This window comes from Zonotrichia albicollis, chromosome 6 (assembly GCF_047830755.1).
Source record: "Zonotrichia albicollis isolate bZonAlb1 chromosome 6, bZonAlb1.hap1, whole genome shotgun sequence".
Lineage (NCBI taxonomy): Eukaryota > Metazoa > Chordata > Aves > Passeriformes > Passerellidae > Zonotrichia > Zonotrichia albicollis.
The window spans coordinates 49,172,125-49,196,392 of record NC_133824.1 but is presented as its reverse complement, the minus strand read 5'-3'; the positions used below and the strand labels follow the sequence as shown (position 1 = coordinate 49,196,392).

Here is a 24,268-nt window from a genome sequence, read left to right as displayed (position 1 = left end):
ATAAGGAACAATTAGCTGTCATTAAGGTATTTCTATTATTTACTGGGATCTGTTTGGAGAATACGTTCACAAACATCTCATTGCCGTGCAGAAGGTGAAACTACAAATCTGAATGTCAAAATCCTACCCACAGATAGGGAATGCTCTGCCTATCTCTGGTGTCACCTCTCTCCTGGGATGCTGGCATGGCCCCACTTGGTCCTCACCCATCAGTGGTGCCCAACTCGAAACCAATACCATTCCAGGGACTCCCTGCAGTCCCATTTTCCCAACACTGCTGTTGGAATCTCCCATTTTCCTTGGAAGAACATTTGGGTGCCCAGGTAACCAGGCAGACTGGGAAGGAGGTGGAGAGATCCACACTCAAGTCCTGTCCTGCCTTGTGGTAGGTAGGAACACCAGAAGGTGTTAGACCAGCTCTGCAAGGCACATCAGGATGAATCCACCCCACAGCTTACGCAGAACCAGAGAGACCAACACTTCAAAATTATTTTTCTCCAGAGGAAGAGACATTTTAGAACAAATTTAGCAACAAGGAAATTCAGCTGCACATAAATCAATAACATTTCCAGAGGTTTAGCATGACTTATGTAAAAGCTGTTCTTTATGTCTAATTTAGGACTGTTGTTACAAGCTTACTCAACCAGATAAATTTATGGTCACACACATTTATGGAACAAGCCTAAACCTCCATGCAGAAGTTACTTTTTACCTTAAATAACCAATTTTACTGAGTAACTAATTTTTATTGGTCTGAAGGACCATTGTTTAAAACAGGTTTCTTTGTAGATAAGAGATAGGAGCCCACATGCTCATTTCAGATACATGACTGGAGCTCAGATGAACACCAGATCCATTTGGTAAAGTCAGAGCCTGATCTGAAAGCAATAAATCACAACTTTTTGTTTTATATTTAAGTTGTGCTAGTGAACTTCCTCAGACCTTTGGAATTTTCTATTTCTAATTAAAAAAAGAAATCATATTCTTGGCTGATTAATGACAGAAGCTGCTTTTATCTGTGCTAAACCAGTTCTTTAGTGTAACACTGAATTGAGTTGCAGTTCTCAAATAAGCCATCAAAACAATGAGGGATTGATTATTTTTTTGGTGAAATTTATAAAATAGGACAGTAATGAACTCTCTATACAGCTTCCATAAAGAAAAATGCAGAAGCAGATGCATCCCCCTTCAAATTCAGCATCTACCAGAGGCTGTAAAAGAAAGAATTCCTTCTGGGAAGGACCAAATGGAAACAGACTGAGATTTCACTTTCAGCATGGAAAGGAGTTTTGTAATCAAATCATATGTGGTACACTGAGAGTTGGCTCAATCCAAGAAGGCAATTCCCATTCTCACCTTGCTGCAGGAGCATCTCCCTCCAGAAAAATTCCCTGCAAAACCTCTAACCAGAATAATTCCTTAAAATGAACATCAGCACTCCACAGCCTAAAGATGGCACAACCTTTTGCTCCTTAAGTCTCAAGCAGACCACCCTCTGACAACTTCCCAATACCCAAAGGAATTTCAGGAAGGCAGCATCCCATTTCTTGTCTGGGGATAGAGTAGGATGCTGAAGATGCTTTGCTGTGTCATGTCCCACCTCCACTGTCTGTGGGCTGTAAATTCATGCAGTCCTGGGGTTGCTTTGAAAACTCCTGAATTCTGCTGCAGCCTCATGTTCAGGACACCTCTTCTTCAATTCCTGAAGAACTGGTGCAAGTCCTGAACTAACAGCACTTCTGGCCATTAGGTAGCACCACAACATCAACTCAGATTCAAGGATTCTTTCCAGTTTTGCCACTTTGTGGTGTCATTTCAAACAAATCACTTCTGCATACATTTCATATTTTCCTTTTTGTTTTAAACTTGCAATACCTTCTGCCTTGATAAGCACTACAAAGCTTATTTAGTACTTGCAAAACACCAACAAGAAATACTTCATTAAAAAATCCACGTTATTTATTATAATAGTAAGTTTTATAGGTTTCTTTATTTAAGGCTTGAGCCCTTGCAGGGTTTTGTAAGCAGGGTGTGAGGTAGAAGCAGCACACAACTTCTTGTGTGTCATCTTCTCCACCTCTACGCTGCCTACAATGCTTGGAAATCTACACAAACACCCGGAGAACCCACACAGCTTTTCCATATTGCTGAAAGGGGAAGAGAGGCTTTCCTCATGTGCCTGGTATGCCCTAATTCTGCCCAGCTGGAGAATATTTTCAAAAAGAACCATGACAGCCTCTGACGTACGTGGCAGAGTCATCACCAATGCCATGCAAACTGAATCCAAGAACAGAAGACTGAGCTTCAGAAAGAGAAAGAGACCTTCCCATCATTTGCAACAAGGAAACCACCTTGGCTTATCAGAAAAGAGAAGTTGCTGGGCTGAGGCAGCGTTTGTCACCAGGCAGATAACGTGGAGGTTGCTGCTGGGGAGCTGCCCCAACATGTTCTCTAATGAGGCTTCACAGTGCTCTGCTCTCCTACAACATGGAAATGTTACCCAAATGTGGCTGGCTGTACACAGGGTATTCCTCAGAATATTCCATCATCATACACTGACTTTCAGTCTGACAGAATGCCACAGCTGAGCTGAATGGAAATCCCCAGGGTTATCTGGCTACTCAGATTTTCACTGCTCTTCCTCATGGCTGTCCCAGCCTACCAGGCTGTAGAGAAAACATCAGATGAGCAAGCAGTTCAAAGCAGTTGTGGAATTTATTGCAAGCATCAGTGATTTTTACTGCAGTAAGGTCTTGCAGTTTTTTTTCACTGAAGGCTTGATGCTCATGGTATAAAATCACTGCTAAAGAGTCCCATCATTTACTGGTGCTCTCCCACGTGCAACTTGTCCGGTGGAATCTTAAGCTCTAAACTTTCACACCAGAAGAACAAAAAAACTCAAAACTTGAACCAGACAGAACATCTAGAATTCAATCCCAACTTTAGGACTGACTTAAAAGGTGGTCATGGACAGTGAATTGAGTTTTCAGTGCCATATCAATGGGTAGGGTGCCGTACTAGCATCAATATTCAGCTTAAATAAAGTCAGGTCTTGCTGAAAAAATAAAAAGGTATATAAAGTACAAAAAAAAAAAGCTATCCCATAAACGTCTTTATTTTCATAAAGGGATTTTCCTTTTGTCCCCAAAGGGATTAGTTTTCCTTTTCCCACAGAACAACCCCAGCAGTGAATACAGATCCCATTTTTTAAATCTTGTCATGTTTATTCACCCACAGTGTTCCATCCACTGCTACATTCCCTAGAAATAACATGGACAAACCTGGAGAGATCTGCAAATATTTCAAATATTTCAACTGCATCCAGGCCAATCAACATAAAAGCAGGAATAATATTTGATCCCTCATGAAAGCAGGGGACACCCCTAGTCCTCCAGGCACCTACAGGCTCTTCACAGGATTCTACTACAGAAGTAACTACAGTGTACTACTATTACAGTAAATCCATTCAGTGCTGGGTTCCCTGCTGCTTGGTCATAATTCTCATTCTTGGTCATCCTTCCTTTTTTTTTTTTTGTGAGGAGAATGAAGGAAGAATTCTGAGCAATTTGTTTTGCAATCTCCACCTCCTGCTTGGTTTCCAAACCACAGTACTCACACACAGCTCTTCCACAACCATATTACTTATGTATCTGTGTCTTCTTCCCACCAGAAAATTACCTTTGCTTTAAGTGCATGAGGGTTTTTTGTGGGCAATAAGTGTAAGTTTAAACTTAAGCTGCTGTTAATAGACTGTTGCTGGTTCCAGTGAAACAGCTTTCTCACGATGCATCACAACAAGCCTTCCTACTGAAACTGTTTAAAGCACATTGCCAGTTTCTTGGGTTTGTTATTTATGATAAAAATGTAAAGATGAACCCCCTCAAAGTCAGAGCTAAGCTATGTACCCAAATTCATGAGCTGTTGTGATTAAGAGCAGCTGAGCGGCAAAGAAAAAATTACAACAGAATGAAAGAGAAAAGTGCCAAACCAGATCAAAGACGTGAGTGAAGAAGCCTGGAAAGACCTATTTAGCTCAGAATCTGAACAGCTTTTTAGACAAATAACAAGAGATCCCACTGCCTTCAGAACACAAGAGACCTTCATCCTAACACTGCATTTCTGCTATGAGGGTATTTCGCAATTATCAGTATTCCCAAGAATGGGAGCAGGGGGGTATTTGTGGCACAGGAGCTTTGGAACCAGTCAGGGGTATATCCACATCTGGGGAGCAATGCTCCTGTACCACTTGTCCCAGCTCTGACACCCAGTCTCTCCAGATACTCACTTGTATTTGCACCTCAAATGCTTTAATCTCCTGTTAATCTAGTCTCAGATTAATTTATTCTGAGATAAAAAGAAGAGAACTTTCCTTCCCCTTTTGCAATCCCAAACTCCAGTTCCACCATCTATGGTCACATTTTTGGGAAGGCTTTTCAATATTTGTCCAGATACAACTGCAGTAGGATCAAAAACATGGAAGTACGTGGTGTGCTGGATAAAACTTTACAAATTCCCTCCTAATACTTGGGGAGGGAATTAACCAGCAGCAGGGCTCAGTTCTGCAATGAGCAAAGTTTAATTAATAGCTTTCAGAACAGTGCAGAGGTGGTTTCTCCAGAATCCTGGGACTGGGAGAAGCTCACTCCTGTCTGGATTTACAAGCAGAGTACCTGTACAAACCAGCAGTCCAAACATCCCACCAGCTAAATCCCAGGACAGAGATGATGAGTTACACGGAGAGCTTGCATGGGGTTGTATTGCTTTATAAAAAGGGTTTTACTAGCACACGTTTCAGATGACTTGAGAGCTCAGTAGTGGCTTCCTGAATAATGTGGCTGGCTCAAACTCACACCAATAAAACTTTTACACCGGCCCAAACTGCCACCTAGTATTTTAACATCACACATTATGCAGGGAAGCTGTTTTAGAGAGCTTTAAATACTCTGTATTTGCTCTACTTCCTCACGTCTCCAGCGATTCCGTAGCTGCCAGGAACAAATGGCACCCAGCTGCACAGTTAGAGGCACAAATACAACACTTCTCAGGTCCCTCGAAGGGATCTGGTTATTAAACAAAGATGAGAAGCATTGACAGGCTGTGTCTGGTCAGGCAAAGCCCATTTCTCGCCCTGTGTTTAATACAGGGCTCGCCTTTGACAGATGCACAGCCCGAACCTGATTCCAGGGATGCTCTCCTGAATTAGCAGAGCTGCATCCATCGGGACACAGGCAAACCTGGCTCTGAGCCACCTCCAGCTTCTGAATCCTCGTGTGTGCGAGGAATCAAAGGGCTGGTCACATCCCCCGAGTGGAATGAATTAGTTCCTGACAAAAGATAACATTTTCCTGGAGAACGCTGCTCCCTGAATGAGAAAGTGCTGAAAGGGGCTGCATTTCTGTAACGTGAGTGCGCGTTTAAGGGTCCCCTCCGGATAATCCACATGTAAATGAGGCAACATTTAGCTGCAAGTATCTCTCGAGACTTAAACTGGCTGCACATTCTGAAAGTTAAGTAAAAACAGAACCACGGGAGAGAACCCCTAATTACCACATAGCGAGGGGACTGATTAAAACCATCAGGGCAGGGATCCTGTGTTTCATTAAATAAATATACCAAGTTGGGCTTTATTGTTATTTTAGCTGATGAAGGAAAAATAAAGTCTACCTCTGCATGCATGAAATTGCCTAAATTCAAAATCTCACTGGCAATAAGGGTAGTGCAAGATTCCCCCCCCCCTTCCCCCATGTTTGTATTTAAGTAGCCCACTACAGTTACTCAGATTAATATGAAATGTTGGAACACAGTTAACCTCGGCATTTTTAGCATCTACACAGAGCCATTTCTTTGGATTTCACATGGCAGGGTGTAACTAATAAATGCAACATTAAAATACTATTTTAATTATTTTTTTCAGCTGAAAGCAGAGAGGAATTACAGAGCATTTTGGTGTAAGGGACAACACCACCATCTCACTCATTCTCTAGCACATGGGGGGGTTTTTTGCTGTTTTCTGGCTACTGCATTAAGTATTCAAAACTGATTGCCAAGAGCTTGAGCAAACAGCCTTGGTGAGGTCATTTCTGGGTAGCAATTTCACAGGGGGTTTAATACAATTAGAGCAAGACAGACATGAATTTGTGTGCACTTCCCTCTTGCTACTACCAAACCCAATTTAGTTCTACTGCCCCAGACAGGAGAACACCATTTTCTGGGATATACCAATATTTGCAGTCTATACCCTCATTAGTCAGCATTATCTCTGCTGACATTTTCCAGAGTTTTTAATTATGTAAAAAAAGAAGTCTCTACTCTTTTTCCATCTTCCATTCCTCTGAGGGAAGCCTGCATCCAGGAATGGCGCTGCTGGCTGATGGGATCCAGCCTCTTCAAGGAAGGGTTCGGCACAAGCTCAACTTTTCCACAGGAGAAAAAGTTACAACTCTTATCAGTTGTTTGTACTAATTACCTCAAAAGCTCGAGATTTAGGAGCTTTGTTCAAGAGCTGAACAAGTTAAGACGGAATAACTTTCAGTGTCACAGTCTCCATCCCCGTCTCTCTCCCAAAGTTTATAACCTTTGAAGTAAAATAAATGAAAGTTGGAAGACAAGCAGTGTGGCTACATTGAAAGTTGCCCAGTCACCAGCATTGCTAATTTAATTGAAATAGAATCCTCTTCAACTGCTTGCTTTAATATTATTGGTCTGTAATTTTTGGTGGTGACGTTATGTTTTTAAGGGTTATGTAAAACTACAACATAATCCCATACCTGTTTTCCTGGGCAAGCAGTGTTTAGAGCCACATTTTTCCAAAGAGATGTTGAATGAGCCTTTGGTTTTTTGTGAAAGCTCCACAATGCAGTGGGTAGAGAAACAAAAATATTTGTTTCTCACTTCTCCAGTTGCACAGAGTGCCTCAATTCTCCAAGAACATGGAGGCAGCATTCATGTAACTGACTGCAAATTTAGAAAGGGCAGCCAGGGATGAAGAATTACAAAAGAGAGTCTGCTGTAACCTTCTTTACCATCTTCTAACCTTAAAATCATCAGGCAAGTTGTGCCTTCAACTCTGGTTGGGGGTACAGGCAAGGAAAGGAGAAAGAAAACAAGCACTGAAACCTGAGACCAGATCTCAGGCAGAAACAGACTCACAGCCAGACTTCAAACCCTTGGTTTTGAAGGTGTCTGGACAGTGAAAACACCAATATTCTCACACACTGCAATAGCTGTAACTCAGGTGAGTTTGCAAAAAACCCATAATATTCAATTGCCACACAGAAGACTTAAGGGTTTTTGTTGGTTTGATTTTGCCAGGCTTTTTGGGGAGTTTTTCGGTGGTTTGAAGATGCAGTGGCTTTTTCATTTTTGTTTCATTTTGGTTTTTTATACATCAGAAATAGCTTTGACTGTACCAATGGGTACAAAGGAACTCAAGAACCCCTGCTTGTGGCAGCAAGCATCCCAGTCATGAAATGAAGTCATTTCTCTATGGAAACTCCAAAGGGCCCTCCGAGTTTCATGCTCTGACAGAATGAAAATTCTACATTTGAAACTTCTCTTTTTCCACTTCAAAAAGTCACAGCCTCGACAACATAGATCAGCAGCACTTTCCGACCTGAAAGGTCTCCTGCAGTCAGGGTGAGGCAGAGATGAGAGCAAACCACACAATACAATGTACTGATAATGGTCAGAGAACAGCAGCTGATCCCGAGGTCCAGCTTGCTCAATCCCTTCAGAAGCAGCCTCAGCAAGTTTGTGAGGAACACAATTTTAGGCTCCCAACTTCAAGTGGGACATGGTTAAACTGCAGACAGACTAGATGGTCTCTCCTGGAAATTGTGAGGGTAGAGGAGCTGTGTTTGTAGTGTCTGGCTTTGAGGACACTAAAGGCCAATTTAAAAAGCACCTACAAACTACCTGAAGGGTGGCTAGAAAATTTATGGAGTCAAATTCTTCTGTGAAGCAGCACATGATGGGCACTGGCACAAACGAGAGTTAAGAGCCTCATGCTGGACATCAGGAGAAACATCTTCACTAAAAAAGTGAGCAGGTTGCTCAGCAAGGCTGATCTACCACAGGGGTGTTTCCAAGACTTAGAGATGCAAAACCATCACTCAGCTGATCCAGTTCTGGCATGAGTCCAACCAGAAGTGGAAAGTGACTCAACAACCTCCAGGAGCAAATCCTAACCAGCATTTCAGTGATTCTAAGGTGCCCTGCAGCTGAGATTTCCAGCTTGTGAAGTATTGATATATATTCCTCCTCCCACCCTTTCTCAGCTTTTATTTATCAGCTCACAATGCTTTCACAATTAATCACAAATACTTGAAAAATCCCCTAAAAACACAAACCCCAAAACACATTGAACTGCTAGTCCAGGCAACTTCCCTAATGCTGAATGTAACAGAGCACATATCCATGACATTATTGGGAAAAGAAGCCTACGAGATATTTGTATTTGAAACATCTCACTCCTTTATTAAATACTGCTTTTGTCTTAGCTTGTCATAAGCTGAGGAAAAGAGAGGGGCAAAGGAAGCACATAATTCCCCACCAATAAAAATAAACCTAATATTCATTCAACGTTTAGAGCAGACCCAAACACTTCAGCAATACTTAAAGCCTTCAACACCACTGCCTGCACTGCCTGCATGCTGTTACCAAAGAGTGGCTGATGACTTGCATTAGGAAGCTGAGGCCAAAGAATAATGTATCCCAAAGAAGCCAATTGGAAAAAAATAATAATAATCAGTGAACAGCTGTGTGATTGCTGCACAACAGTTGTGGGAAAAGCAGTGCACCAAGGTCAGGTTCTGATCCATTACATCACTGCGAATCAAGACAGGCTCTGTTGCAGAAGGAAGCCATTAAAGATGTGAAATAAGCACTAGAGATGTGAAATAAGCTCAGAGTCCAGTCCACAATCTGCAGGACAGGCAGCAGAGCACACTCATTAGCATAGGCACATGAATGCCATTATTCAAACAAAATTAATACTACTCTGCTCTCAGCCCCAGCTACTCACTGTGCCAAGCCATGCGTATTTTAAGAGGAGGCACAACTCAGACCCCAAGAGATCTCATTCTGGTTCACCTCATGCTTTACTAACCCTTCTATCCAATTAAGGCTGCCAGTTTTATGAACTCCTATATATTAATGACCACACAAACCTGACTGTACCCTCCCAATAAAATGAAAATGCTGCTTGAGTACCCTCCTTAAAGGCTGAATAGAAGCTTGGTCCCGTGCTTATGATCCCATTTTGGCTTGCAGGAACAAACAATTGTATTATTAGACAATTAAAGAGCAGGTTTCTGACCAAATCTAATGCTCCCTTCCTCTGTCTCAAAACTAATCTAGGTTTTAATGGTTGATCCATTTACTCCCACTCCTCAAAAAAACCCAACTCTGTAACAAGTTAACATTATTATAATGTAGTAAGTTCTTCTCATACCATTAGGACTACACAGGGGATATTTAAGAAAGACATCCCCAAGGAAATTGGGGTTTTAACAACAGAGTAAGTCCTGCTGTAAAATAAGCACTGGGATTTTTGAGGGGAGAGGAGATGCAGAAGCTGGTTAATGCACTGAAAGACTTATAGGAAAGTGAAGTCTTTTGTGTTAGCAAAACTCAACAAAGGGAAGAAGCCACTATCCCAGGACAAAAATTTACACAAGAGGAGAGTTCAGAGCAGTTCTTTGTGCAGGTACTTATACAGCCACCTCCCACTCCTAAAAATGAATAACAGGAGAGCCAACAATTAAACAGGAATCTGTTTTGGTTTTACTCCCTATTATAACTATTTGATGCTCTTAACCTATAGATCTGAATAGACAACATATGTCTTAGGATCCCTGGCATTTCAAAATGTACAAGAGATGCAATAAGTTTTTTTAAATAATAAATGAAGGTCAAGCTAAGTGATTAATGAGTTCTTTAATGTGTTATGCTGATTTTGTTCCAAAATAAGCAGCTGCTTTATGTGACCTGCCTCATTTCAACAGCAAATCACAAAAAAAGTAGAAGAAATCACTCCCACACGAGTCTCCTAAAGCTTGTGCTGTTCATCACAGAACAAGCCCAGAGAATAACCTGCTGTCCCTGAACATCAGAAAAGTGTCCTCAGATGAACTGTCCACACAACAAATACTACACATTGTTCCAGCTATTCCCTGAGCAAACTCCTCAGTAACAGCTGAGAACAAAAAGCAAGGTTAGAAGAGCAGTTGACTATTAATGCAGATCCATATTCAGATCCAGAAGTCAAATTAGAATGTGTCTATCAAGCCCTAATTAAGATGAATCAAATACAACTTCTCTGTCTCTTCTAGAAATCACTCTGGGTGACAAAGTCAGCTGAAGCCAGCCCATGCAAGCTCCATGAATATTTTAAAGCAAGAAATATTGTCTCTCCCCCCCCTCAACTGGCTCGAGGGACCTGACAACAAAAGATCTCGTACCTCTAAGCAAAATACAGATAGAAAATACGAGTGACAGTAGCTTCTCACCATTGTGGAGCATCAGAAAGAGCTGTAGCCCACAACAGATTGTTCCAATCAGCCTTACTCAACCACTCGAGCACTCCTTTGTTATGCTCTCTCATCAGAGAAATACTTGGCAGTGTTCACATGTAAATCACCAGCAGCTTTTTGGATCACTTCTTTTAATGTAGAATCAGCTCAAACTTTTCAGAATTGGGATGTTTCCCTAGAATGCTCTTTCAGGAATACAATGCGCTGCTGAGGGCTCAGGCAGATGGCTTGGCTGAGACAGTCTGCCATTTGAACACTGTCTCCCGTCAGATTTAAATAAAATCAAAAAGGAAAAGCAGCAAATCTTTCTGACATTATATTGCACATAAAAAGGCAGCAGTTATTGGAAGATGCAGGGTCATTAAATAAACTGCTTCAGTCGCTGATCCCAGGCCCAGGGTTAAACCCTACTGAAGTTTTTAATTTCTAATGAGATTAATTGGTAGCTCCAGTTTCATTCTTGACAAATACATCACCAGTGCATCCAGCAATATTTGGCAGTGCAACACACAGACCTCACCTTGCTCCTGGTCACAGCTCCATTCTTCCAAGCAGCTGGAGAGGCACTACATACACAAGCCAAACTGGAAAATGCCCGGTGAACAAACCACCCCCTTATATGGCTCCCTTCAGTCAGAATTAACCACAGATGGGCCTTGGAGAGAAAGTTTTAAAGCAGGTTTTTACCACAAGAAGTTTGCTGAGCTCCTGTTCTGTCTGTCCAGAATGCCTCCCAAGCACGATGCTCAGTGTGGATTTGCTGGAAATTTTAGTCAAGGAGTATGTCCTTTACTAAAATTAAATTAGGAACTGCTGGAGAAATTATCCTTTCCCCCATCTGTCAAGGCAGCATAAGCTGACCAGTCCTACACTACACTTCAGACACACTGGAAGCTCTGCAGACTGTGCAGTTCATTACACACAGATTATTGTGCTTATCTCTCATAGGCAGATGATAAAACTCTTTGCTCTCCAAAGCAAATCACCCCAGTATTGCCTATTTTAACCTACAGCTCAAGGAAAATGCATTAATAACTCTGACCCTGTGATCTACCCAGGGCTAGAAAGCGACCCAGCTCCACTAACCAAGCACCTTCTGCATCCCTGTCACTTGATGGGCCATACACACGTAGCCTCCCATAGCAACACTCTGTAGTGCACAGAACCCAAGCCTTGCTCCCTGAATATAGAACTAAACCCCCAAAATGAGTCCCTGGGTAGGGGAGACAGGGGCTCCTCTTCTGCCTCACATGCCCCAAGCTCCATGTGGTTACTCCTTTCTCCTCCACTTTCAGCCCAGCACGACCAATTAAGCCAGGGCTGAATCAGGCCCCTCGTACATCAATGGATCATTTGAAGTACTGCACGTTACTTTACGTGGAAAAAATTCCAGCTTTTAAAAAAATGAGCGTATAAAACATACCAGGACATTTAAAGCACGCGGGCACACACAAGGCAGCTTTGCTTCTCCCTGCCTGGTGAGCAGAACAGATAGCCTGTTCTCTCAAAGTCCCTTTTAACTGCAAACCTTATACAGGCTGTGTGTATTTTGGAGCCTTTCCCATCCTACCATGATTTCCTGTCTGAGTCTGCAGCCCATGGCAACAGCAGAAAATTGGAGTGCGGGCTTTGCAGATGGTGCAAGGCCAAATGCCCCGTGCCAGCTCAGTATCTTCTGCCATAACATAAGAATTATCTAAGTCTTGGCTGTGTGGCAAGGGTTACCTGCATGCTAATAAATTATATTCATTTTCATTTATAAGTTGTGCTTGCCTTAGGGGAGCTCTGGCCTTCTGCAGTGAACGTGAAAAACCACAATCACACAGCCTTGCTTATACATCATCACACTACAACAGGACAATTTTGAATATTTTGAACTGCTGTGGAGATACAAGAAAATTCAGAGTTTAATCACTCAATTGCAGCAGGTCACAGGTCACCTCAACTGTTTGAAAACAAAGCAAGACAGCCCCCTCCCCAACTTTATAAATGTGTAGCACATACATCATCCCACAAAATAACTGTGGTGAAAACTGCATTTCCACATGCCTGCTACAAAAACATGAGCCACAGAATTACACACACAGGGAAGAAATGCCAGAAACAATTCCAAGATTGCTTTCCACGGAGAAATGTTGAGCATGAATCTTCCTTGAATGGCTTTAATAGAAGACACTGCATCTGGCATTGACCTTAGAGAATGGAGCTGGAGAATGGAGACACTTTTCCAAATAATATTAACATCAACAAAATAACAAGATTAACAAAAAACCTACCAGTCACCTACATTGCACTCACCAGCACAGCTACAAAACTACCTCAGGGCACAGATGCTTTAAATCCCCCAATCCAGGTTTTCCATGGAAGAAATGGTCACCAAAGCCAAAGCTTCTCCCACCTCAAGGTGTAAATCCTTTAAGTTTATTACAAGGCACTAAAACAAAACCACCTCAGACAAACATGTGGCCTCAATCCAAGCAATTGTGAACCCAGGCAACTGCTTCAGAAAGGATCCAGTCTTTTCTGCTAAGCAAAAATTGATCAATAGCTATTAAAACAAGTGGAAATTATTCCTTAGGCTGCAGCAAGGTTAAACTTCAAAGTAAGCAGCACTTCCTGCATGGACTCTGAGCTTCTTTCAGCAGCAGGTCATTGACAACAACTCTGACAAATCTCCTGATCTTACTTCAGGTTTGAACAAAACTGACATCCATTCAAGCCAAAGTTTCAACATACGCTGACAAAGCATAACAGAAATTTTCATAACACTTCCTGGGGGGGGAAGCTTTAAAAGTCTTTATATAGTGACAATAGAATGACATTGTTTATTAAAATCAACAATAAAAATTATGAATGGGTTACTACCATTATAGTTTTTCACCTTCTTCCTTCCACTCTAAGTCCAACTGTCCCTACAGTGCAAATATCCACAGACACATTATAAAATTCATATAACAGCTCAAAAGTACCAGAAACTACACTAACATAGTAATAAAATTGTATCAATGCAGCTCAAGAGACATTTTTATGATCTCTAGACTAAACAAAGTCGCCAGTGCAAGCTGAGCACAAAACAGGGTGGGGGGCTAGAATGAAGATAACATTCAACCAAAGAGCAGAAATTCAATGTGCAATTCAAAAGAACTTATATCCACCCCCTCAGAGGAAATATGTTTCATTATATGTTATCTCTCATATTATTACAACAAACACCCATCCCTAAGGTTTTGGTTAGGCCTGTGGTGTTATCTCAGGAAATTGCACAAAAACTGGGAAAAGAAATAAAAAGGAACCTCACAACCGCTTGTAAGGGGAATCAAAGATAAAGATGAGTGAACTGCCTAAAAGCAGCTCAAAACCCTGGGTTTTGCTTTCACCTGATATGAGGCAGAGCTGCCTGGAGTACTGAGTCGTCATTTAAACAAAATAAACAAGAAACTGACTTCTACTAAATTCTAGTAAAACATCAAAACCCCTAATAGTCTGAAGAATAAATATGAAGCAAAACTGGCCCAATTCCCTACTTTAACTGTCTGCCAATATTCAACTCTTGTCCTTCAGCTCCAATAGTAGTGTGCTTGATTCACAAACAATAAAATGTAAATATTAGAAGAAAATCTATTCACTGTCATCTTGGAACTAATGAGGAAAAAAACCAGAGCTATATAGCATCAAAAAATAATAGATAATTATGCCTCTGCATGCTTATCTTTTTAATGTATAAGTCCCAGCATAAACAGAGTTTTATTTTTTTTCTTTATTCTCCAGGACCCAAGCAAAAACTCCAGATTGGGATAGAAATTAAAGTGACAGAAGTATCCAGCATGGACTGTGATGTTATAAACACTGCAGAATGGAACAAGCAGATTATGTCTTCTGTAGTGTTCCTTTCCTCTCATCCCCAAAAGATCATAAACAACTTTTACTTTGATCTTGCACAGCCCCACAGCAAATTTATCAGTTGTTATAAATCTACATCCACAAACTGAAAAGCTGCTCTGAAATGTTTATTTGGCTTCAGTTCTTTGTCTCTATCCCAGGATTCTACCACAAACACTCTTCATCATCTCAAGCATTTTAGTGTCACTACACAAAAACTACAGGAATTGTTTAAGTACATTTTCCCCCTTTTTGGGTTGTTTTTTTTTGTTTATGTCAAGGCTTTCTAATTTTTGGACGGGGAGAGCCAAATGCAGCCTCATGACAGATTGCTCTGGCATTTTGCTCAATTCAGACTTGAAGCAGGTCAAGTACAACATGATGTGAACATCAAACAGGTTTTAAGAAAGAGATGGTCCATGTGTAATAATTAAACAACCAGAACAAGACTGACAAGTGCTCGGGTGTACAAGTGACCTCTGAGTGTCTGGGTCAAAGCCACACCAAGAGCACCAAACCATCCCTCAGACCCAATTTAATGATGCTCCCAGGTTGCAGCCCAGCACCTCGGGCTCTGCTGAGGGGCAATTTCAGAGAAATGCTTCACATAAAATTACAGCACAGACCAACCCAAACCCCTGCCCCATTGAGGAGCTCCTCAACAGCATCAGCCCAACCAGGAATCACAGCATTAAGGAACAGGTTTTGAGCACATGAGGAGGAGGAAGTTTACAATTCCAAGGGGTTTTCACCTGCAAGTACCACATAACAAGTAGGTTTTAAAAGACAAGGATTTTACAGCTCGGAATTCCATTTAACTTCAATCCTTAGCATTCCCTCCTGAAGAGCACAGCAGTCACATCATCCCCTTTCCTCAGAAGTTACTTCCATGTCATTAATTCCATCCCACATGTCCCAAGCTCACCACCCTGGCAGGCTGCAGGCAGACACCTGAATTAGGGGTTGACAAAGCCACCTCTGCCTTGCCAAGCTCAGCAGGTCACCTGCTGTATCCCAACCCTTCCAAGGAGCAGGCTGAGCTCACAGATCCTGCCTGGCTTGTGGCCCAGGGCCAGAGGCAAGTCTGGATATGTTGGGGGTGAAAGGAACAAACCTTTCCTCTTTCTATTGTTGCTTTCTTGGGACAAGTCCTGTGATGCAAACAAGGCAACTCCATTTCAAAGCCTCTCCTCACTCATGTGGTTGAAAGGTCATCCTTCAGGTCCCTTCCAACCTGGTATTCCATAAAAATCCACAGCTTGGAACCCTTAAACTGACTCATGCTCTCAACAAGGTCCACCAGTTTTTTATATATATTTGTTCTTTGTTTTTTAAATGTAGCTGCTCTTCTGTACAGAAAAGAATCAAGAGTTCTGTTGAAGTACTTTGGCCCCAGTTTGTAAATGAAAGCACGAAGCCACCGCTGTCCTGGATGTACTGGTGCCTCAGGCTTGTTTGGATTTATTGGAATGTCATGTTAGGCGCTAAGAATCAAAATACCACATAAGTCAATCCCAATAAAACAAGGGAGCACGAGAAATTCAATTGGTTTTATCCTTTTGTTCATCAGCCTGAATTCTCATAGTTCAACATGAGCAAATGAACATTTCCTCCTGCTGTCTACTGGTGGGGCAAAATTTCATCAGGGGGAGAGGGATTTTCCTTAATGTCCAGCTTGCAAAATCCTGAGTCTCCAACAACAGGAAATGTTTATAAATAAGGACCACATACACTGACTGTAAAGCTCAGCCCTGACCAAATGCAAAGTGAGAGTTCAAATGTAAATGGAGAATTATTTTCATCTTGTTTCCAAACATTCAGGAGAATTAAGACAGCTGAGAGATTTACTGGGCACTGCAGAGTATCCAGTGGGTTTATTGTGTTTACAAGCCTCTGTTTCTCCTCTGTTTAATTCTGCTGGCACAACTGACAAATTGCTCAAGAAAAAGTGAAATGTAAAATGCATTAGCCTTTAAGAAAAGACAACAAGCTAATTTAGTGAAGATCACAGGACTAATACCACTTTTAGCCTTATTCCATTTTCTTGCATTGCTGTAAAATGAGTTTTTTAACAACTTACTTCTACTTCAGCACCAAGATTTTGGGTTTAAGCTCCCAAGTGCAAGCGGGCACTTTGGAGCTTCGGCGTTCTCTGCAGTTAATTAAGTGTTTGAGTCTTCACCCATCCTACCCTGCAACTTGGAATTGTTTATTGTAAATAAATGTTTCCAGCACTTTTACTTATGTTTCCTGCAACAGAGGACATCATAAACTGAAACATTTCCTTTGAGTTGTTGCAGACCCCTCCATTACAAAGCAAGCTGGGGAAAGGGACAGAAAAATCAAACAGATGAAGAAAGCTCTAAATGGACCATTAACTGGAGTAACTGAATCACATGATGTATATCAGCAGAGACAAATTATTACAACATGAAAACATTGCAATAACATTAGTACCCAAACAAGATTTTTCAGTGTAAAAAGATGTTTCATCTCAACCCCATTAATAGAACAAAATGTATTCAAAATTCACCACTACTCTTTGTTACTACTGGTTATCTTTGGAATAACTCCAAATTAGGGTGGATTAAGATGTCAAAACAGCCAAAATATATATATAGATGACATCCATGTTCTGGATGAGTGCTGATCTCAAGGATGGGGACGATGTCCATAATCCTATAGATCACTTATGGAAGTTGATTGACAATCAGCAACCCTTCCTTGACCAGGTGAGTTGCTGTTTCAAATCACATAAGAAATTCAATGGGGTACATGAGAAAAAAACCCCACTCTGGTGGCTCAGTTCAGCAAAATCAGCTGCAAGATCTCTACTTTAATTCCAGTTATTCCAGGATCAGAAGACTGTACATTAAACACATTGCATTTTCATTACTAATAATATCAACATTTAGAGCTCATTTCTCATTTTCTGCTCTCACACACACCAAAAGTCATGTAACAGCACCCCATATACTGTACACGTGTTCACTGCTAATCTTTGAACTAAACCAGCTTTATATTTCACCTGGAAAATCAATTAATCAAATGAACCAAACACCAGAACTCTGTTGTCACTTAGGGATAAAATTCTGTCCTGACCCCAACAATATTTGCTTGGTTCAAACTTTAGCAGTAACAAGAGATTTCAGCCTTGACAAAAAGGTCACAGTTTTCTCTCCAAGAGACACAACTTCTCTGTTTCACAGGGTTAAGTTGCCAGCAACAATGATTCCACTAAAAATCTAAACATCAGCAGCATTTGCTGCTGGTAGTAACAGACAGAGGCATTTCAGCACTTGCTCTTTAACCACTTTTACTGAAAGGACACAAATTTTATTGCCATGAGGCAATATCAGCAATGTGAAGGATTAATTTAAGACAGAATCATTACATCATTAATTTTCCTTTACTAAAACTAAAAATATATATATAGACACACAGTAAAGTGGAAAAAAAATAGGCAGGTCAGCCGTACTTGCTCTGTGCTTTAACATAAGATGCACAATTAAAAACACAAACATCTGCAGATATGCACCTGGTGGTTTGTTTTTTGTAGGAGAGGAGAGCATGTGTGTACAAGCATTAATATTTAGGCTTAAAGAATTTGTCCCTGTGGGTTTGTGGATAGAAATCCAAGCTCTTGGCTGTGTAGGAGTAGAAGCACACAAGGTGGGCTGGGGGTCCAGAGGTGAATGAAGCCGAAGTTGGAATAGGATCATAGCTACACCCAGCTCGCCCAACATGGAAATGTGTACAAAAGTTACCAAATTCCTGCCCAGAAATCCCCAAAATTGCTTCAAACTCCTACTTCAGACAAAGTAACACAGAAGACAGAGTTACTTGATTATTTTTTTCTGAAACAATTTACAAGCCACTTTGTAATTGTACCTGCTGTAGCACCATATGAATCCTGTATTTCCCTTCAAATTCATTTATTGATTGCATTTGCAGCTCTTTTCCCCAAAATGCCCCCCCCTTCCACCATGCAGTGCTTTCCTGAAGACTTGTGGAGCTGATAGCTTATTAAAATTGATGAGGCTCTTGATGAGCACACCAGTTTGTTCAGCTCAGATAACAAAAGGACATTCTGCTTATTGAAATGTCATTATTTTTCCCCCATGCCGCATTTCAATACAGTACCATGACTATGCAGAAATAAAAAAGTTACTTCAGATCATGTAATAAGTATAAAAAGGAATTTTCATCACAGTGGAGCTCTAAAAAATCCTGTTAAAATCAGCTATAATTTTTAACTTGTAGTGTGAAATATAAAAGAACACAGGGTTGGTGACAGTGAATGCTAAGCCCATCTTTGATGTTCGGTAAGGTTTGTCAGTATAAAATATTAGAGAGAAGAAAATTCATGCCTTGTTTAATTTTATAGAATCCAAACCACTCCCTCACACTGTGCGGAAAGGTTACACACTTCGCCCCTCAACCCTTCCTAAGAAAAATACCTCAAAACACAAGTAGAATTCTTTCAGATTCTATTTTTCTTCATCCTCAGGTGAGCAAAGCACAAGACTCATTTGTGTATTAGATTGTCCAGGGAGAGCTTCAAGTGTTTGGGCTAAGAGGTACATGAAGAAAGGGCATTATCAGGTTAAATTCCAACCCCTCCCCCTCTCCTTTTTTTTTTTTTCCTTTGGCAAAACATCTGTCAACACTTCTATCTCCAGAGCACCGGGATGTGCTGATGCATTAAACAGCACAGCAGGTGGACTGGCAGACAGAGGAGTGCCTGACCATAACCAGAGAGTTCACTACAACCCAAGTGCTGTAATTAACAGGGCAATGATATCCAAATGTATTTGCAGTGCTGACAGCTCAGAGCCTAAAGAACCATACACCAAACACAGGCAGATCAAGTAAAAGAATCACATTCCCAAGGTAAGTTCAGATTTCAACTTCTCTCTCCAGCATTTTCAATTAATAGACACTAATATTCCTAATTAGAGTGTCTCAAAACCCCTGTGAAACCACTGGGTGCATTCTCCACCACTGCATATATAGATTTCCATGTAAATAAAAATAGAAAATAAAACCTGCATTCCAATTTACACTTGCTTTACCTTTCATTAGCTATATTGTTCTGTAGTTGCTTATCTTTTTTGCTGCTTTTGTTTCATTTTCTTTCCAGCATTGCATTGTTTTTGCAACATCCCACCTGAACTCTGCCTAAGGAGACCTTACCCTTGGGGGCATTAAGAACTCAGGGCCACAGGCTCAGGTCATTCCTCCTCCTTCCAAGGCAGAGCCAGCAAGTCCCAAGCACAGAGTCAGAACTCGCACTGAGGGCAGAGAACAGCTCACAGAAGCAGCAAAAAAGTTGATTAAAGAACAGCTTCACAAAAAGGGCAAATAAACAAGCAAGCCACTGATTATTATTTATTTAAAAATAATATTAGAATTCCCCCTTAAGCATTTACAGAGTTTTAACTTTACCCTTCACACAGCAGGTGTTGATTAAAACACATTTGTTGTAATACACAATATTGCTCTTTCAGCCTCCAAAGCTTCAAGTGACTGGACTGTGGTCTTTGATGGGAGATTAGTCACTGAAGAAATACAGGTCTAAACCTCAGTCTCATGAGAATTTAGGAAGATTTATGTATTTACTTACTGTTTCTTTGACTCCAAAGCAGCAGGCTGTCCTGATCTAATAATGAAAATGATATTCAATAGATCATAATGCCAGAAATGTCCATTATGATAATCCCGTGCAATCTTCTGCATAGGACAGCGCCATGGATTTCATCCAGGGATTACAATGCTTGACTGGAGCTAGAACTGAACCTCTAAGTGCTTTTTATCTCTGCCATCAAACTCAGGGCTATAAAACAAAACCCAACATACACACACCCCCCAAGTTTGCAATTTACCAGCGCTCCACTAAATGCTTTTACTAGGAAAGAAACAAAAGTGACAGTAAAGCAAGTTTCCCTGTTCCTTAAACAGGAATAAATCCAGTTATTCCACTGCCAGATCTACTTCAGATTTAAATTAATGTAAAAGACAAGATCATTTGAAAGCACTGTGCAGAATGATGTGAATACTACTCATTTACAATTCCTACAGGGAGAAGAATAGAGAAGTTATTTCAAGCTTTTTTGCATCCATATAAAACCATTTGTGGCCTTCCAACTGCAAGAAAAGCCATTTAGAGGATTCACTGACTTGTGTCAGGTAAAACACTAGTGACAGACTGTCACAGGAAATCACAGGATGCCTTCATGTGTGGTTTTATTCAATTTCCAGACTTAAAAAATGCATTCAATTATTGACAGGATTGATCTGAAAGGCAGGAACAACAAAAGAGGCAACAGAAGCCAATCCTTCTGTGGCCACTGACTGCTTGGCTTTCCACTGTGCAGGAGTGTTATCATAACTGACCATTTGGTGCTCTGAATATTTATAAGCATTTCCCTGCACACTCACCCCTCTTCCCATTCAACACCAGCATCCATTCACTCACTGCAGTTTTTCCAGGGAAATTTCTCCTAAGAAACAGACTAAAGAAGAAAAAAAGCTGAGTGAGGCTCCAACTCTTCACTTTACACACAGAACCTGTGCGGCAGAAGCACCGAGAAGAGCTGAAATTTACCTTCAGGTTCGCAGAACCAAAATACTTCACTCCAGGTTCCCTAAATAAGGAACAAGGGAGGAGAAACAAGTCCTTTTCTCAGAGCTGGTGGCAAACAAACACTCCCATGAAAAACGAAGAATGACAAGTGTTTTGGCAGACACGTCCTCATACCTCTCTAATCACCCAAGCGCTTTTGTAGATGCCTGTGTTTGACCTTGAAACTTACAGTTATGCCTTGGAGCAGAGCCAAGAGAACATCCAAAAGGCTCTTCACATTTATTTCTCAACTGTTTAGTAATGCTGACCCAACGGGGACAACTCCCTGCAGTCACCTACTCGTGATCCGAACAACAGAATTGCCCGGGTATGGAAAAACTGCAGGAAATCAATGCACCCAGGGAGGAGAAGGTGAGTCAGCCCATCTCTGACAGCTTCACAGGGTTTTTCCCCCTCAAATCGAAACAGCTCCTTTACTTCTCTCGCTATGAGATTCCCTTTTGAAAAGCCCCTTGGTTTTATAGAGTTAAATCACAAACGTATTAAGCATGGAATAGTCGACCGTAACAGAGGCCAGCTAAAGTCGTGAAACCGTGGGTGGTACACAAAATACTTTTCTAAACTGGACGTTTCCCTGAATTTTCCACGGGAAAAATATGGTATTCCTCAGTGTGACAATGCAAAACAAACAGTGCAGCTCCCTAACACAACTGTCACGGCTTAAGCCTTCCAAACTGCTCCTCGCTCCCGTAAGAAGATGCCAACATTCCTCTATCTGCTTAAGTGTTCGGAAACTTTCCTTTCCAAACAAATGGCAGTGGTAAGTACCTTAACACTGTGTTATTCTCATCACTGAGACACCGTCCTACGCTCGCACACGCGCCCTTGTTTATGGCAGGAAAGGATACCACAGGTTTCTGCTGAGTTACAAGGAATTCCAAAGTATACAAGTTCAAAGTTTTTGCTCATAAAGTGAATTTTACAACCGCAAAGGAAAAAAAAAAGATTAATGCTGTTTTCCCTCTCCAGGCTGTACTGTGGTAACAGCATCTTTAAGATAAAACTACAAGATACTCGCTGTAAGATAAATTTTGTTTAAAAGAGATACAGTGGTACTTTCTGGACAGCAGCTTGTGAAGCACATTTCATCTTAGGGTTACAGAGAACATATTTGCACGCCAGTTAGAGGGAAAATGCTCAAAACAGCAGCTGGTGTAAAGTCAGATGTTTGTTAGGACAACAGGGCTTGGTTTCCCACAGCCTGTTATAACCTGGTACATCTTAAGGACAGAGCAGGATCATTCTTGCCTGGCAGGACCGTCATGCCTGCTTTACGCACACATAAACCGCGACCAAGATGCAATCCAGATGCAAAGAAAACCCAGAAAAACCCCAAGTCCACAGAGAACGAGGACTTTTACAGTAAAGCTTGCTGGTATGAAGACAACAGACCGTAAAAGCTGGATCTTACCATTAGCGTTTTTCCCACAGATGAGGTGTTCGTAAGGTTGCAACACTCCCCAAAGTTCCGCATCGTTGTTGATAACCATCTCCAGGATTTCAGCCGAGATCTCCCCTCCACCATCGGGGCTCTGACTCGCCAAAACCCTAGCCTTAATCTCTTCCACCAGGTTCTCCATGCAAGCGGTTAGGGAGATGGCCGCGTACTCGTGGATCCTCACCGAGATCCTCGTGTCCACCATCCACCTGAAAAATCTGCCCACCGAGAAGGTGAGGCCGCAGCGGGCGGATTTGCCTTTCCGGAGCCCATCGCCGGCGCTCATGCTGTACAGGGAGAGCGCCTTGACGGTGGCCAGCACGCAGCTCTCGGCCAGGGCCCAGCTCTGGATGAGTTTGATGGCGCTCTGCACCTCGAAGCGGGTGCACTTGGAGTGCATCACGCTGAGCCGCTGAGCCTCCCGCGACACCCGGATCAGGGCGCGCCGCAGCAGCTGCGAGAGCCGCCTGACAGCCTCCTGCGAAAAGCTCCTGCCCGGGCCCTCTCCCTTCCCTTTGCGCAGGATCCTGCCGATGTCTTCATCGGTCCAAGGGTACTCCTCCAGATCCGGCAGCTTAGGGCACTTGGAGAAGATATCTGCGACCTCGGGGTCTTCCGGCAGCACGGTGTTCACGGTGTCCCAGCTGTTATTCCTACTGTTCATGGAGCCCGAGTAGTACCACCAGTTGCCTCTGTGCTGAGAAGAGGTGAAGGCTTGCGAGTTGGACTTGGAAGAAGAGAGACTAAGGGACCTGCAGGAATCCCCTGCCCCATAACCAGAGTCCAAAGTTAAATCCTCCAGGGTCTTCAGAGTCGAGCTGTATATCCCAGCCATAGGAAAGACGGGTTAAGCCAAGCGGCAGGACAAGCGCGAAAGGTGAGGCAGGGGCAGATCCCTAGCGAGCCCCGAGCGGCGCGGGAGGATTGGCAGCGCAGCGGGCGGGAGCCCTCCCCGAGGGCCCGGCTACCTCCATCCCGGCGGGAGGCTGCGCTCAGCCATGTCCCGCTCGGGCCGGGGCGGCGGAGGGCGCGGAGGCTGCGGCGGCCGGGACTGGCCGGGACGGGCGCTCGGCGGCGGCTCCGGCGCAACTTCTCCGCTGCAGCACCGCCGCGAGCCCCGCACCGCACCATGCAAATGAGGCGCGCGGCGAGCACCAATCGGCGGCGGCGGGGGAACGGCCCGGCCAATCACACGCGAGAGGGGCGGGGCGGGAGGCGGGACGAGGGAGGGCGCGGGGAGCGGCCCGTGCAGACCGTGCGGGGCGGCGGGCGGGGGTCGGCGCTCGGCCCGGGCGGTCCCGGGGCTCGGAGCCCCCCACGGGAGCCTTTGAGGCACGGCGGGTCCCCCCTAATCGGGCTCGGGCCGGGAGCCGCCCGCGGAGCGGAGGGAGCGGAACAGCCCAGCGCGTCCCCGTCCCGCCGAGGTGCGCGGGACGAGCGCGCCCCCGCGCGGCCGCAGCGGGGAGCGGCGGGCAGAGCCGCGGGTCTCGCTGTGCTTCGGGTTCGGGTCCTCAAATCGCTGGAATTTAACTTAAAAACGCGCTCTGCGCATCTTCCTACAGGACGCAGCCTCTAAAAGATCTTAAACCCGCTGCTATTTACGGCCCCGATCCAGGAAAATGCGATAAAGCAAGAGTGCGTGTCCTTGATAATGCTGCCGCTGTGACAAAGTGCGTAAAAACCCAAAGCCACAGCCCAAAGGATGACATTTTTATCTGTTCGTTCACACGGATTTTGAATTTTGCTGTCTATTGCTGCCATATACTCGCTGTT

The 24,268-nt window shown here is 42.9% G+C and overlaps 1 protein-coding gene across 1 annotated transcript in view; it reads right to left on the bottom strand.

Annotated features, from left to right (window-relative positions):
* ABTB2 (ankyrin repeat and BTB domain containing 2) overlaps positions 1 to 23,617 on the bottom strand; it is a 111,333-nt gene extending 87,716 nt beyond the window's left edge. Inside the window, exon 1 of the mRNA XM_005491676.4 lies at positions 22,469 to 23,617. Within this exon, the coding sequence (XP_005491733.1) occupies positions 22,469 to 23,330 (862 nt within the window). The 5' untranslated portion in view covers positions 23,331 to 23,617. The remainder of the gene's footprint in view (positions 1 to 22,468) is intronic.
* Between the last annotated feature and the right edge of the window lie 651 nt (positions 23,618 to 24,268).